The 17,639-nt window shown below is 29.9% G+C and overlaps 1 protein-coding gene across 5 annotated transcripts; it reads left to right on the top strand.

Moving 5' to 3' along the window:
* Positions 1-606: 606 nt before the first annotated feature.
* Positions 607-17,639, top strand: LOC130902428 (cytoplasmic aconitate hydratase-like). 5 transcript variants are annotated; one of them, XM_057814601.1, is made up of 16 exons: positions 607-726; positions 1,831-1,909; positions 2,920-3,012; positions 3,117-3,283; positions 3,520-3,665; positions 4,775-4,844; positions 5,833-5,964; positions 6,055-6,249; positions 6,311-6,482; positions 7,205-7,422; positions 13,585-13,894; positions 14,569-14,925; positions 14,979-15,204; positions 15,494-15,659; positions 15,719-15,841; positions 17,165-17,639. In XM_057814601.1, the coding sequence occupies exons 2-16, from the start codon at positions 1,900-1,902 to the stop codon at positions 17,465-17,467; spliced, it is 2,688 nt and encodes an 895-aa protein (XP_057670584.1). In that variant the 5' UTR covers positions 607-726; positions 1,831-1,899; the 3' UTR covers positions 17,468-17,639. The 5 variants fall into 5 exon arrangements, with proteins under 5 accessions (XP_057670584.1, XP_057670575.1, XP_057670592.1 ...); XM_057814592.1 differs by lacking the exon at positions 607-726 and adding an exon at positions 1,278-1,637; XM_057814609.1 differs by lacking the exon at positions 607-726 and adding an exon at positions 1,278-1,641.

The raw sequence follows: 17,639 nt of genomic DNA, 5'->3' as shown, positions 1-17,639 counted from the left end.
CTTGCTTCCACTGCCAGGAGTTAAATTGGTCTTGTTTTTTGGCATATTTGCTTGAATAAGTCTCGCCACACAAATATAGTCAAATTCACTTTAGTGTTTTTTGCACTGCACTGCACTAAACTGTAAGATAATTTCGTGAAAATGCGAGAATGAAAAGACGTGTTTTCAAGACAAAGTTCACTAAACGACTGTCCCTTATAATACAAGGTCAAAATCTCTCCACTTTATGTGGGGAGTTTGTTTATATTACGTAAAACACTTCATCTCTTATCATTATAGCTTTGGTTCTCACCCAAGTGCTCAGCTAAGGGTGGTTTACCACCAAAATCGTGCATCCAGACTAAACAACCGGCCACGCTTCCCTTCGCGTTGATTTTACAAACATTCAACGTCCACTTTTATTCGCAATTTATCGGGTTTATATTGTTAATAGTAAAGGACACCGATGGGAAATAAAAAACTGTTTAATAGTATTAAATTTACCAAAAGGTGTATAACAGAAAATTTTAAACGTTAAACATATTATTGAGAAACTATATGTACCTAGATAATTAGAAATATAATATTTTTAAATTAAGTAAATATTAATTTTTGTTTTCTGTCCAGTCTGTTTAGGCACCACCCTGATATTTCAAGTATATTTAAAGAGTAATCTTCAGCATTTCTAAATTACTCACTTCTGTGAGTTATTATGAATAACAGTCGGGACAGTCGCGCGCAACAAAAGTGAGTCGAAAATCTGTATTTCAGTTAAAAGTGTCTCTACGTCGTCTCATGTCTTTAGCTACACAACACTCATTTACACTTTAGAGCGGTATCTCTTTCCGAACTTTCGTTGTGCAGTCGACGAAAATATTCGTCGGCCGTACATTACCGCCTTAATTAGTAGATTTTCATTGAAAGTGAAAACATTTAATAAATATATAGGTTTATAAGTAGGTTGTTTTTTTTCCATATCATGTAAAAGGTGATGAATCTTTTAACGAGCAGTACTCTTTGTATAGATGCCTTCATGACGTTTAACAATCAAAACTCAAGTAAAACTTGACTCGCATGATGAAAAGAAGAGTGTCGAATTTAAGTTTTGTTTCTACAAAATAAACACGACATTCTGTAAAATTTACACTTTATCATCATCAAACGTATGCATTATTTCAAAACTATTAAATAATTAGAATCAAAGTATGGTAGATTTAATCAATGACATGAATATTACAAAATTGAAAAAACTGGTTTAATAAGGATTATTCTACTAATTATGCGTTCGATTAATGATTACTCATATTTTTAAAGCCCAAACTTTATTACGGAGCAACTACGTTTTTAATCTCTAAATATTTTAAGCTCTTTTTTAATTACAGTGCCAAACAAACAAAAAACCTCGTTTACACTTCTGTTATTGGAATAAAAGCGCAGGACTAGTGCTGTGTAAACAAACATTGTTCAAATGATATTGATGTTATTGTGTTTTTTACTACATCAGCATAGATAACATTTGTATTATACAATATTCCAGTTCCTGTATAATTTTCCGTAATTTTCTTTTTGTTACATAAATATGTATTAAATATTTTGCTATTGAACATATATTATTACATAACATATGAATGTAACTGGAACTCCAACAATTTCATTAAGTAGGTAATAACCTTCATATAGTGGAAAAGATTTTCATTAAAAAGGAAAGCTCAATTATCGGGTTATCTTCATTGTATCACTTTAGTTCTTAACATATAACTAAATTTAATTTATAAAAATACTACTCCATACGTTTTTATTGATATCTAATCAACATTTATTATAGATACATATAACATACATTAATTTTAGAGGTTAAGGATCAAACTTAATTCCAAGTTTGGAAAATTTTAGTGTTACGTGACTACTGCTCGAAGCACTATGGCAGAAGGTAAGTTCTCAATATTTATATAAATTTATGAGAAAAACATGATATACTATAAATATTTTTAAGTATTACTGAGTTCATGAGAGAGTAATGGTAGTTCTGGTCTTCTGAAATTCATGTTTGTCACAAAGCATGTATGAAATGGTGTTTCCCAATATTATGCGATTCTTGTTTTTGATTACCAAAATAAATGAAAAAGCTGTCTTCATTTTTTTTTATAACCAATTGAAATTACAGTGTACGATGTTATAAAATTAGGTATTCAAAAAAAATCAAAGTAGATATTTTATACATGAAATTTTAAGTATTTCACAAATATATAGGGTGATGTACTATGTATTTATTTTGATGAGCAAAATTGTGTAATGGTTTAATGGTTTTAATCATATTTAAGTTTGTCCATCTGAAGTAGTGTTAGAGCTAGCTTCTATTTGCGTTATTGTTTAAAAATATATTTGATATTATACTGTTTTAAATTAAAAAAAATTCAACACTATTGGAGCTTAACAATTTCAGTTTGGGAATGTATTGCCCAGTAACAACTCATATAAAACTCATAAAAAATTAACACAAATATCATAATGAATAGAAAGTAAATCGAATGAAAAATTTGTATCAGAAATGAATGGGAATAGGAATATATGCATCAATCAAAGAAAATTGAATTTATAGGAAATTTGTTAAGGTATAACAAAATCTGAGATGCTTATAGGATGATCTTAAAAGTAAAATTATAAGGTCATTATGAGCTTCACTTTTCAAAATAGCTATGTTAGGTTTTTCCAGACTATACAAGGTGCTATGTATGACATCCTGTACATATTTAATTATGATATAAAATATATATGATTTTTTCAAATAAATTTACCAATATTAGTAATATATTCGATTAGATTCATTAACAAAATAAAGTTAAAATCCATTAATTTTTGATTGTAGTAAAATGTTTATAAAATATAAAGAATTAAAATAAAAAAGTGTGGTAAGAATTTATTTACAGATTTTGTTTTCAGGACCCAATCCTTTTGACAAATATTTAAAAACATTAGAAGTAAATGGAAAACAGTATAAATACTATGACATTGCTCAACTTCATCCCAATTATGGTAAGTGTGTGGTTAATGATCATACAAAACTTATTTGATTTGTATGAAATACTGGTTCTCATGTGAATAATGTTTTTAAACTTTGGAAAAATATCTTGCTTTAGATCGTTTGCCTTACTCCATAAGAATCCTTTTGGAATCAGCTGTTAGAAATTGTGATAACTTTGCCATCAAAGAAGCAGATGTTGAAAATATTTTAAATTGGGAAAAAAATCAAAATGTTAAAGGGGGCATTGAAATACCTTTTAGACCTGCTAGAGTTATTCTTCAGGTAAGTTCCTGAAATACACTATGTTTGCACTGGTGATAAAAACCTAACAAATATTCAGTGAATCAGAAAAAATTATATAAATATTGAGAGGCAATGGAAAAAGGTGACCTTATATAGGTATAACGTAAATAACCACTGTGCATATATAAAATATTGTGAGTGTTCACCAAACTAACATTAGTTTGAAAGTTTCTGTAAGTTTTCTCTATTTCTAGATTTTTAAATATGGTTTTTAGGACCTTACCGGTGTACCAGCTGTGGTGGATTTTGCAGCTATGAGAAACGCCATCATGGATCTGGGATCAGATCCACAGAAAATAGATCCAATATGTCCTGTAGATTTGGTTATAGATCATTCTGTACAAGTGGATTTTACTAGATCGTAAGCTTTGTTATCTAAACTTAATTACCATTTCAATTTCAATACATTAGTATTTTGTTAATATAGTTGCACAATACAGTCACAACAAAAAAGTGTTTAATATTTTAGTTATGTATAAATATTAGTATCAGTGTATTTCAAGCCTTTAGTAAATAAATATAGTTAAAAATAGGTTAGAAAGATTGGGCTCCATATAAATATTTTTTCAAAATCTTAACAACCACACTTGACAAATGACTATCCTTCAAAATCATATAAGTATGTGATAATTTTACTGCTTGTTATTAGCTGTTATTCCTAAGAACTTTCAACTAGCCTATTCCTAAAAAGTTTATGAGAAATAAGGTTTCAATATCAATTGGGATTTGAGAGTGGAAGCCAACAGATAATTTATCATGCAATCTATACCTGTATGTGGAAGTATTATGGATGTGTGAAGGATCTATTGTGCCCCCTTTCTTACTGCGATACTGGGGAACTCGGTTTTTACAGCTAATTTGTTAATCCCACTCTTTTTAGAAATCTTTTCAGAGATCTTTCTATTCTATTTCATACACTACCGAGTGTAGTACTTTGGAGCTTCTTATTGTTTCTTTGAAACAAAATCTGCACGCCTACCATCTTCAGGTGTCCATTGAGGTAACAGTGCCTCTATAAGACTCTTGTTACTTTTCTTAGGTTGATATTTTCAGCAGATTTTATCTGGTTGTAGTTTACCAGGAGAGTCTTTGCCTGTCTCAACCCCTGTAGGTTGTCCCAATAATTGGTTTTGCTAGTATTTACCTTCTTTTTCAATCCTCTTTTTATTGCTTTGTAGCTGATACCACAGAAGGGTTCAGGTCCCATGAAGGGCTTGTCTGCCCTCGAAGCATTATGCATTTTTAGGGTATTTATTTGTTAAAGTTTATGTGGCATCAATGTTAGGGAAAATGTATTAAATTCTCTCTAGTATGTCAAATTATAGAGTACAAACTTAGTCTCTATTTTCTCTATTTTTATGTATTCGTTATGAAAATTAATTTTTTGTAACTGAGCTAGGCAGATCACAAGTAAAGCCTTAACATGCGGAAAACCTTATTTTGTGTAATTTTAGTTTATTCTGTTATCAGGGGCGACGCTTTGCAAAAAAATCAAGATCTGGAATTTGAACGTAATCAAGAGAGGTTCGAGTTTTTAAAAGTAAGATAATCTCAAATTTTCATATCTATAACCATTGTTTAAAGAAAGAGTTATTAAATATTTACATTTATATTGTTAAAAGCTAGATTTCAAGTATTATACAATAATAATAATTTTTAAATTTAGTAAATGTTGATAAAAAAGTCGATAATCATATTTTTTCATTTAACAAAAACATGTAAAATGCTACTAAAACGTTATGATTTTTGAACGTATGGCAAATGTTTTGCAAAGTACAAACATCTTGCTCTATAAACCGCTATCAGTAAAACACTCATCATTCATCCTATTAAAGAGATATTAAAAGAAAACATAATCTTCTTGAAGAAATAAAAATGTAAACAAAATGAGTTTGGCACGTTAACAGCTACAGAGTAAGTAAAAGGATGTAGACACAGTAGCAAATCAATCATAACAATAACAGACAACTGAAGGAATATTCAGAATAGCAAAAATAGAGTATGCAAACTGTAAAAAGACCAATCATTTATGTTTCAAAAACCTGGATATTGAATGAAAAGGAACCAGGGGATTATAGCTAATTTCCAGAATTGTATAAAAAATTGAATTTTCTGGAATCGCTGGTTATATAGATACTGTTTACTACTACAATTACACTATCAACACAGTAGTCTCAGTTACATTGCCTCAAGTGCGTTTCTACAACTAGGTTATCATCTTCAATAGACTCATTTGCACATATTATTGTGTGTTGATGTAGTATTTTAGTATAAAATCATTATATTAGACTAAATTTGATAAGTATTATAGGAAAGAAATAATTAAAAGAGGTGTTAATAGACTTGAAAACAGTTTGAATAGAGACAAATACAAGTTTAGAATAAAGTGAAATATCTTGAACTCCTGACTCCCTGGGCTTGCAACACTAATTTATATAACAATAGCTTCTTCATACCTCGTAAATATTGTCATACTATTCATATTTTCATCAAATCTTTTCACTAATAAAAAACTGAACATTTTTCAGTGGGGAGCAAAAGCTTTTAATAACATGCTCATCGTTCCACCAGGAAGCGGTATTGTTCACCAAATCAATTTAGAATTCTTAGCTAGAGTTGTATTTACTGATGCAAATGGTATCTTATATCCAGACACTGTGGTAAGAATTGTTTTCTATACTATTTTATTTATCCATTTTATAAGTTTTTATAGATCATTAATAGGAATTGAAAAAGAAAACTTTTTTTAGGTTGGCACAGACTCACATACCACCATGATTAATGGTTTGGGAGTTGTAGGTTGGGGTGTAGGAGGTATTGAAGCCGAAGCTGTTATGTTAGGTCAATCGATTAGTATGTTATTACCTGAAGTTGTCGGTTACAAGCTCTATGGTGAATTAAATGAATATGTTACTTCTACTGATCTTGTTCTTACTATAACTAAGGTTGGCGTATTTAAAATTGTTTAATGTCAATTTTAATGAGATTTTTTTTCATTTTTGGTAGAATTTACGTCAATTGGGAGTTGTTGGAAAGTTTGTTGAATTTTATGGACCAGGTGTTGCTGCTCTATCCATAGCCGACAGGGCCACCATTGCAAATATGTGTCCCGAATATGGAGCCACAGTTGGACATTTTCCAGTAGATGAAAACTCTTTGGCATACTTGAGACAAACAAGTAAGTATTAATTGATAAATATTTGAATTATTTGGATAATATATTTCCATTAAACATATATCGAATATCTACAAGTTGCTTTATCAAAGAAAGAAATATGTGGTCCCTGGATTAAAACAAAATGAATTGTCGAATAATAGGTGTTTATTTTTCATTTTTTTAAATACAAAAAGGTACAAATAAAACTGAAACAGTCCAGGCACATTGGTGGTTCTCGTACAGAGAACATTGTAACTTTTTTTGTTTTATTCCATATTATAACAGCTAGAACAAAATTGCCTTATAGTATGACATAATCCTGGTTTCTTTTTGTATTCAAATTTGGTTCAAAACAACTTCAAGATTACAATTCAATTGTTGTATAAGATATTTTATAAGTTATGGACAAATTTTCATTAAGTAATTCAAAAGCTAGTTTCCTGTGCCACTTTAATGATTTATAGCAAGGATTGTTGTAGGCATCTATCTGATCAGAAATATAAACAGCTCCTTTGCCTTTATTTAATCTAAAATCATTTTTGGTTTTAGCTTAGTTCTTCCTCTATATCTCACTTCTTGTTGCTATATTGAATGTCTCGTGGACTTGAGTCACGACAATGTTGGGATCATTGGCCCGTCATCAAATATATTTAAATATTTCAAGAATTTTTAAATTGCAATTACACGTTATCAATGCCAAAGACATTTCAGATTTTTTTAAATTTTGTAAATTTTTTCTACAGATCGTTCTGAGGAGCAAATTAAAGTTATTGAAGCTTACCTACGAGCGACAAAACAACTCAGAAACTATACTTCAGAATTATCGGAACCGATTTTTAGTTATAACGAAGGATTGGACTTATCTACAGTAGAGTCTTCTGTTAGTGGTCCCAAGAGACCCAACGATAGAGTTTCTGTTGTTAACATGAAGCAAGATTTTTTGAACTGTCTATCTAATAAGGTAAGGTTTTAGTATATAAATTTATATGTACAGGGTTAGGTGCATAGTTTTTATTAAAATTAAAGGTATAGTGGTGTTAATAAAATAAAATTATCAAGTTGTATGAGATAACTAGAGAATGCTGAGGTCAAATATTATCTATTAAATAGAAACTTATTTACAATAAACAACATACATTCTATTGAGAATTGTAGCCGCTCAAATTGAGCTCTTTTGACCCTATATTTTTGTAGGTAGTTATCCCTATTTAATTACGGCTTATCACATATTTTTTGGTCTACCAGGTAATATTTTCTTGTTCAGTCTCCATTCTGTAATTTTCTGCCTTTTCCCATTCTTTTAATGAGTCCTTACCATTGTATTATTTTTGCTTTAATTGTATTTACTATATCTTAATTTTCTAATATATTCTTAATTTCATAGTTCATAAGTCCTCTATACTAATTATTTCCAACTTTCACTGGTCCATGAATTTTTCTAATTATTCTCCCCTCATATATCCTTAGTTGTTCTTTGTCCATATTTTATATATCAATTATATTAGATTAAAATATAAAAAATTAATCAGTATGAAATAACAAGAATTTATTGGGTATAAGAAATTTTGAAATCAAGTCAAAAAGAAAATATCATTTTAAGAAATTGCCATGAAGTAGAAAATTCAAAACCAAAAATAATCTCAGGAGATTACAATCAACAAATATTTAAATTGAGAAGCCTTATCTAAATATCCAAGAAAGTAGTTTATTATTTAAGATTAGACCTAATGTGATTGCTAATGTTTATGTATATATAAGTACTAATATAAAATAATAATTATTATTCCATTTACTTATGGATAAAATCATTATAATGAAATAAATTTTGGTCCATTATATTGAATATTTATTAAATGATATACCTTTTAAAAGGCACATAATGGAGGTAAATTCTAGACATCAATATTGAGGGGAAAATCTGTCACTCGACAATTATTACACTATAATCTATTCAATCACAAAGGGAAATAATTTGAAAAACAACTTTCATTTTGTTTTTTCAATAACTTTTTTTATCAATACAAATAAATTTAAATGGAATTATTTGTGATAAATATTATCTCGAAGTATTTGGATTTTTTTGGCTACAATATTAATGAAAATATTTCTAGTGCATTGTTATGTATGAAACATCAAGACTTTTCTTATTACGATTAGAATCTCGAAAGAAAAAAATATTGTTAAAAACTGAATATGAATTGTTGAGACGAATTTTTAATTGAGAACAATGCAAAGATCTCCTTTGAAAAAAAAATGATTATTTATTTGTCAGTAACTTTATCATCATTAGTTTTTTGTCATATTAACATAGCAGTAATAAATAATAAGAATGATAGCATTTTGATGTTCCATACAAAAAATTGAGTTGTCCTGAGTTTCCTTTTTTCAAAAACATAACGAGGGATGATGGTCACCCGGTGATGGTGAAAACTTCCCAACATCCTAGCAACAATCATCTTTCGATAGTTTTATAACATACCAGAAGGCTAATGATATTTTGTAGTGTAGTTGATTAGATGCCAGTCTTTACGTTTAGGACAAACTACTACCCAGTGATGTATGCAAAACAGACATGTACTGAGCAATAGTTCACCCCAAATACAAAAACCTATAAAGAACGTTCATTGGTGTGTCGAAGTCTTGTAAAATTCTCCTGTTGATAATCGTTACCCAGTGATGAGAAAAACAACCATCAGACTAGGCTACGCTTACCAAAGAAAAAATTTTAAGTAAACACTGTCGAACATTGATCCAAATCATACCTGAACACCTGAAATAAAAATATCGTCATTAGACTTGGTATTTTTTAATTGTAAGTTTACAATAATTTACTGGTTTGTTAGATTAACACTCTTATTGGACAAGAATTTGATACTTTTTGTAAAAGGACCATCATATTATGGAATTTTTTAACACTATACGAAAAGATTCATGAAACAGTTGTTAATCCCTTTTATTATTCAACAGTTTCTGAAATACCCTGTTTCAAGTGAAAACATATACATATAAGATAAACAAAACATGTTCATTAAATTTGTTAAGACAAAACTATACAGTGTGAGTCGGTAATAAGTTGTATGTTAAGAAAATTAGAACACCAAAACTTGAATAGTTAATTTAAATTTTATAACTGTTGATTAAAAAAAAAAATTATCTTTATATCGATGTTCACGATTATTTCCTGAAAATAATGGATTAATTAACAATAATACATTTCGGGTAAAGATAAGCGAAGAGCAAATTTAGTCAATATTTCTTCTTCTTACCTTGCATTTGCAATTTAGTTCATTATAACATTGATAAAATACATTGAAAAAATGTAAAAAATAACAAAATATTCTTACCTCGAATCATTCTAAAACTGTTACTGGTTCTTGTAGCTTTATTCTACCTGGAGTCAAGCAACTAATGGCTGTGATATGTTTATTATTAGTCACATCACTCCATAGTTCCTTAATTCCCCAAAGAATAAATACTCCTTTTTCACTAGAACTCTTTAGTTTTATTATCACTTGATCTGATCACCTCAGCTTTTCTTTGCTGAAATCTAGAATGCACAACTTCATGAAAATGGATAACCAAAGAGTAATTGGAACGACTTTGGAATTGAACTGACGATTCTGTTCAAATCGGGATCTTTTATATGTTTGGCCAGAAAAGGTGGGTCCCCACTGCCATTCAGTCGCTAATTACAGTCACCATAAGCTGCTGATAACATTTTCTACAAACTAATTAACTAATAATGATTTAAATTGTTTGATTTAATTTTAATAGAATTTGTTTGTTAGTTTATGGTCTGTCAATATTTTGTGAAAATAGTATTAATAACCATTAGACGAAATTTTAGATAAATATTCCACTATTTATTTAGAATTTATTAATGATTCTTTCACTTAATGGATTCGCATCGGTAGGATTTAACAAAAAATAGGGATGCTTGATGATACATATGAAAAATAGCCTTAACCATTTGGATTAGAAACATTTTTGGATTTCTAAGAAAATTAATCAAAATAAAATCGAAGAAAATTAAGATGGTTTGGATATGTTATGAGTAAAGGAGCAAAATGATTGATATGGAAGATATATGAAACACTAACTTACAAAAACAAGAAAGGGATACGGAGAAGGAGCTAAATCGAAGAAATAATAATGGCAGGAAATAAAACAAAAATGCAGGATACATGGATACAATTGTAGAAAAAGGAGCCCAATGACTAAACTCCAACAAACCTTATTAGACATCAGGATTAAGCTAAGCTATTCTGACACTTATATATATTGAATACAGTTGTGTACTATTGTATATGTCTACATATAATTTAACCAAATTTCTATATCTCTATCTATTTATTTTTCCATCTATGGTGTATATTTTCTACATAATCTTTGATAATCTACTATCCCTTATGCTAATTACTCGCTGTAACTGTTTCAGGCTTTGCTCTACTGATAATACACTAACACGATGTTTGTTCTTTGTGTCTTTCATCTATATATGGGTTTATTACTTGCTGTTCTGATATGTATTTGCTTCCTCTACCATCAGTATCCATTACCTCAAAACGTTATTACTCAAGATGATTTTTTAGATACACTTTTATTATGTTTTCATATTTTCTTCATTTATTACTTGTATTATTGTCAAACGTCCCAAGTATAAAAATTTTAGTTTCAAATATAGAAAATATAAGAGAAAACAAACGACATGAAATAATTGCCAAATTTATGAATAAAATTGAGATCTGAAAAAATCGTTTACGGTTAATCTCTTTTTTAAAAATAGGAATAGACAGACAAACAATTATATGTCGATATGTTGAGACAGGTATTTCGATTGGAAGATAGTCAGACAGGAAAGCAAAAAAATGTCAATTGTGTTATATTTAGTTTAATGTAGTTCGTAAAGAAAAAGTACCCCGAAGGAAATTTCGCGTTTTGAGCAGATTTGTACTATCCTTTTATTGAGAAGTCTAGGGATATTCCTAATTTCATAATATTGTTAAGCTAACTACATAATTAACAAATAATAATCAATATTTGTGCTACTTCTATTATTTTTCTGAACCTATGGAAATAAAATATTACTTTTTGTATACATTGTATTATAAATAAAATAGTTGGATGTGTAATTTAAACTATTTGCAACGTGTACATTATTTATTTTTGATGCTTATCTTTCGAGTAATGATTTATTTATTATACTGCATGAAATAATAAGATGTGTGTTGAGTTGTTGCTATTACGATAATAATTGTTTGATAGTATTTCGATATGAAAAGGCACGTATGTTTTTTAAGTAAAAATCGCGAACATTCTTTGAATAATTAAAAGTATTTGAAGGTGGTAAAGCAACAAATTAGTCATTCTATTATAACTATTCATACCATTATTATTGTTACAAATATGTAAACTGTTTCTAAGTATTTTCGAAATAAAAATTTCACTTTTACGACATTTTATGCATGTTTAATAGTTCAATACATTTCACTGAACTAATTGCATCTTTATACCGAAATTAGGTAGAATTCCTTCAGGTTTAGAACTTTCTAGAAATGCTTTTATGTTGTGGAGAAAATATTTCCAAAGTTGTGCACTTTCAATACTTTAATTCACAAAATTAGTAGCATCTTTTTTACATTTGATAATAAAATTCGATACAATACAGTTGGGACTGTAATTAATGAATCAATTTTTGTTGTGGATAAAATACAGGGTGCAACAATATTTTTTTATCACAATATTTCCATACTATACCATATTTTTATACCTAAATTGGTTTCTCAACATTAGCTGCATCTTTTTGACACTTGGTAATAGAATTAGCTATATTCTAACTTCATATTTTATTATGAAAAGTACTAGAATTTGATAACAAGTTGACTTTTGTAGTTATTTTAGTAATATTTACACAAGATCAAATAATTATCAAAAATAAATAACGGCATAAATAAAGACCTAAGCTTTGAGTAAACAATTTTCACATAATATAATATTTAGAATATCAGAAAGGAGTTCGAATGAAATTTTCTTTGAAATAGATGTTTTTATGTGGCCTAGAAAGCAGAATAACATCCTATTCCTGTTTATGATCGATTTTTTGACAAAAAGCTCATTTATAAAAAAAATAATTTGAAAATTTCAATTCGGAGAAAACGAATGATTTTATTTGAGCTATTACTTACGCACATCCACTTTTTGTTCACTTTAATTGTGTTAAAAAATGTCAGGTGAGCCCAAGGAAACACTAAGAACTAAGTGAAATGAAAATCTAAATGTGGCATAATTTTTTATTGTTTATTAAAACTGTGATACACTTACCTACTTATTTATTATGTAAATATCATATTTGTTTATAAAATCGTTTACGTAATTAAACATTTCGCATTAGTTGAGTAATTACTCAATACAAAATTCAAGTACAGCAGAACCTCGATTATCCGGCCCTCAGTTATAAGGATTCGCGATTATCCGGACTATCAACTGCGACCAATTAAATAATTAAGTAATATTGAGCCATATTACAAAATCTTCAACATATGTACTAAAAGTCGCTGCCCCACGCTGATCTGCGTGTCGTTATCGCTTAAAGACATTAGCTGATGCAAGTTAGCTAGTGAAGATCGGAGTAAAAATCGGAAAATGATGAAAAAACCGAAAAACGAACTTTTATTGTTGGTTTTTACAAAAACTATCAACTGGGCAACCGATTTCTGGCCCTTTACTCTGTGAAAAAGCATTACAGTTCAAACATATTGCAGATAAATGAACAGCAGGAAATGCAAGAAGATGAAACAGAAGAAAATATAGACGTGGAAAATGATGTGGGACCATCTCATGATGAAGCAATTCAGGCTCTGGAAACGGCTCGCAAATGTTTTGAAAAACAAACAGAGTTTACCTCATCTGAAACGAATTTTGAAACAAATTATACTATTATTAAATTATTCTTATCTTTTATTAATAATATTATTATTTATTAGTATTTTAATTCGCAAAACCCGTTTTTCGTCATATATTCGATTATCCGAATCCCAAACGACAACAATTAGTCCGGTTAATCGAGTTTCCACTCTGTATTATTATTATTAAACAAAGTGTTGTGCATTTATTCTTGTTACAGATCGGTTTTAAGGGTTTTGGGATCCCCCAAAACAAATTGAACACCTCCGCCAAATTTATGTACGATGGCACCCAATATACTATACGTCATGGTAGTGTCATAATAGCTGCCATTACTTCTTGTACAAATACTAGCAATCCAAGTGTAATGCTTGGTGCTGGTTTGCTCGCCAAAAATGCCGTAGATGCCGGTTTAACAGTTGCGCCTTACATTAAAACGAGTCTCTCACCCGGATCTGGTGTAGTAACATACTATTTGACAGAATCAGGAGTCATTCCTGCATTGGAGAAGCTAGGATTTGCTATTGTAGGTAAGATATTCTCATAAACACTCTATAACCCCAATGTCCTCACTTTACTTTGGGAATACTATAATAACAGCAACGTCTTCAGAGAGTTTTTAGTGTGTAAGATGATTTTACAACGTACTTTCACCATTGAAGTTATCTCATTCTAAAGACTATGAAGATTTCGATAAGTTTCACCATTTTCTTAGTATTTACAACATTCTGAGTTATCTATTCCTCTTTACAACTCTAGGTCTCTTCAATGATTCCAATGGATGACTGGTGGTAATAGAATGCCGTAAACTGTTCAGGTATTCATGTTAAAAACATCTCAACTAACTGACGTGGATAACAGGATAACTTCTTAATATCCTGCTATCTAATAAAAAACAATATATTTATTTATGGGCAGCGAATAATGACATAAAAATTATTCATTTTTGAGAAATTGTTTTGCACAAAACTGGATCTTCCATTGTGTCTTAATTTCAAAGAAGCAAAAACTGCTAGACCGGTAACAGGAGTGGAAAAACTTGAGACCCACCCTGTATTCTATTATCCAGATCACTTTTTAAGCACTCACAACATTTTTATTGTATATATTATTGAATTAAGGCTAACAAATGGAGCTTCTTAAGCAACGATACCATCAATAAATGTAATGATGTTTCAAATCATTGACTTACATTGTTTTTTAGGTTTTGGTTGTATGACCTGTATTGGTAACAGTGGTGGTATAGACGAAAATATTGTAAATGCAATTGAAGAAAACGATTTGGTTTGTTGTGGCGTCCTATCTGGGAATCGAAACTTTGAAGGTCGTATTCATCCGAATACTAGAGCTAATTATTTGTGTAGTCCCCTGTTGGTAATAGCTTATGCGATTGCCGGTAGAGTCGATATTGATTTCGAAAAAGAACCTCTAGGTAAACGATCCGACGGTAGTGACGTCTACTTAAGGGACATTTGGCCTACCAGGAAAGAAATTCAAGCCGTTGAACAGAAATATGTTATTCCCGCTATGTTTAAAGAGGTTTATGGGAAAATTGAGCAAGGTATTGTTTTATTCTAAGTATTTATGCTAGTCATTCAAATATTCATCTTTTAGGATCAAACAATTGGCAAAAATTGCAGGCACCTACTGGTGTCTTATATCCATGGTCAAGTGCTTCTACTTACATTAAAAAACCACCATTCTTTGACGGAATGACTTTGACACTTCCTGTAAGAAAACCTATACAGAATGCCAGAGTTCTTTTATTGTTAGGAGATTCTGTTACTACAGATCACATCAGTCCTGCTGGGTCTATAGGAAGGACCAGTCCTGCTGCAAGGTAAAGTCCTACACTGGATGGAAGATACTTGTTACGACATTTTGCAACACACTACTTACACTACCACTACACTCACAATTACACCATGTAACGCGTGTTTCAATAACGTCGTCTGAGTTTACCTTTGGTCTCAGAAGATGATAGCATGGTTATCGAAACGTGTGTTAGGTTAGGTTAGGTAATTGTGATTATTGGTGTAGTGGTAGTATAAACAATGTGTTTAAGTATGAATAATCGCCAATGGTTCCAGATAATTCATTGTCATGCCATTTGTTGTTTTTATTTTAAGATATTTGGCCCAACGAGGCTTGACACCGAAAGATTTCAATTCTTATGGTTCTCGACGTGGAAACGATGACGTTATGTCGAGAGGTACTTTTGCTAACATCAGATTAGTTAATAAATTCATTGCCAAAGCTGGTCCTAGAACTCTCTATTTACCAACTAACGAAGAAGTGAGTTCTCAAAATTAAATTTTCTTTTCTATATCGGGTATTAATATGTTTTTTTTTAGATGGACATTTTTGATGCTGCTCAAAGATACATGAAAAATGAAATACCTCTTATAATTATTACTGGCAAAGACTACGGGTCTGGTTCAAGCAGAGACTGGGCCGCAAAGGGTCCATACTTATTGGTAAAATACTTTCATTTGGTTTTACACTGTACACGTTTATGTATATTTTGATTTGATTTTACAATTTCATAACGATTTTTGGTACAAAAAATTATTTTTTCTAATGAAACCTTCAATTTATTATTATTTTTTATGTTATTAAAAAATTTTTGTATAATATTTTGTACTAGTGGATTTATGAGTATATTCTACCATTTCATTAATTAATTTGTTGAATACTGAATTGATTTTGTCATAAATTCTGCTTTTTATTAATTTATTCGCCAATCTCTCTATTTTATTGATAAATGTGATGATCAAAAATTCATTGGTTCTCTTATTTTATTCAAATTTTTTATATCCCTGCTTTATATGGAAACCATCTCATATAACATATTAAATTTGCTCAAAAGTTGCCGTTTACATAATTACTTCAAAATACCGAAACTTTGTTAAATAAGCAAATTATGTTATAAATCATTTTTCATAGTAGTTTCTAAACCTATATATGAGGTGTCTTAATAAAGAAAAATTTTTCTATTAAAAACGTAACATAAAATTTGAATTGACTTTCTCCAAATTATTGTTCTTGGCTAGCAATACTCTCATCCCAATGTTGAATCTATTACTGTAAGGCTTCTTTCATTTGTTGTGTTGTTTATTCCTCAATACCAGGAATGGTATCTAAACGTTGCGCATTTTTTCTTTTCATCAAGAGCTAGGAGTCTCTTTGTACTAAATCTGATGAGTAAGATGGATATGGGCAAATAGCGATCTAGTGAAAACACATCGACTTTTAGAACATTGATTTGTCATTGTGAAGAAAAGTCATTGACCCAATTTTCAGGTATATTTTCACACATCATTTACTGTTATTTCCCTTTGAAATAACCCATCTTTGCCTCGAAGTCATAGCCGTTGATAGAAAATATCATTTTGTGATCTTCCTTGACACTTTTTCTCAATCTGAAACAATACTTGAGGTAATTTTCAAGATCTATGTAGAAGTAGACTTAGAAGCTGATACAGCTTCAAACTTGTCACACATGAAAGCTTAAACAAATCCATTATAAGTAATTGTTGCTATAGAATTTAATTCACATCATACCTCGTAAGCATAGAATATGATGGTCTGAAGAATGGATAGAAGAAGATTAAAGCACAAGAAAAATGGAAAATTTAGATGAGGAAATAGTTTGGCAAATAGAATAAATAAATAGAAAATATAGAGTTTGGTAAAGATAAGAAGTAGATAGATCATTCGATGATACATGCCGATAAGTTGTGGTTGAACCCATATTCTTTTGTGTTGCCTTTTTCCATGTATTTCTATTTTTGTTACAGGGAGTACGAGCAGTGATCGCAGAATCCTTTGAACGTATCCATCGTTCGAATTTAGTAGGGATGGGTGTGATACCTTTCCAGTTTCTTCCCGGACAAACTGCCCAACAGCTTGGTTTAACAGGCAAAGAAAGTTATACGTTCGATCTTCCTCCAGATTTAAAACCAGGCCAAAATATTAAAGTATCTACAGACACTGGAAAAATGTTTGAAGTTATCTTGAGATTCGACACCGAAGTAGATCTATTATTCTACAAACATGGAGGCATATTGAATTATATGGTTAGAAAGATGGCTAGCAAATAACTTGTAGATAGGAGAAGGAAATGGTGATGGTGTGAGCAATATTAATATGAAGCAACATACGTTGATGGATATTGTCAACTTTAATTTTATACATGTTTGATTTTATATTATCTATATGTTTTAAAAAGAAATGTTTGTTGATGATTTGGTTAATAAAGATATGTGCTTTCAA

The sequence above is a fragment of the Diorhabda carinulata genome, chromosome 1 (assembly GCF_026250575.1).
Source record: "Diorhabda carinulata isolate Delta chromosome 1, icDioCari1.1, whole genome shotgun sequence".
Classification (NCBI taxonomy): Eukaryota; Metazoa; Arthropoda; class Insecta; order Coleoptera; family Chrysomelidae; genus Diorhabda; species Diorhabda carinulata.
Note: the sequence above shows the minus strand (reverse complement) of the source record. Positions and strands in the feature narration are given on the sequence as shown.

What these genes read in the sequence shown, in the direction of transcription:
- LOC130902428 (XM_057814601.1), top strand. An exon ending in CTGCTAGAGTTATTCTTCAG is followed by an intron (nt 3,284 to 3,519) that starts GTAAGTTCCTGA and finishes TATGGTTTTTAG; the next exon opens with GACCTTACCGGTGTACCAGC. An exon ending in ATTTACCAACTAACGAAGAA is followed by an intron (nt 15,660 to 15,718) that starts GTGAGTTCTCAA and finishes GTTTTTTTTTAG; the next exon opens with ATGGACATTTTTGATGCTGC.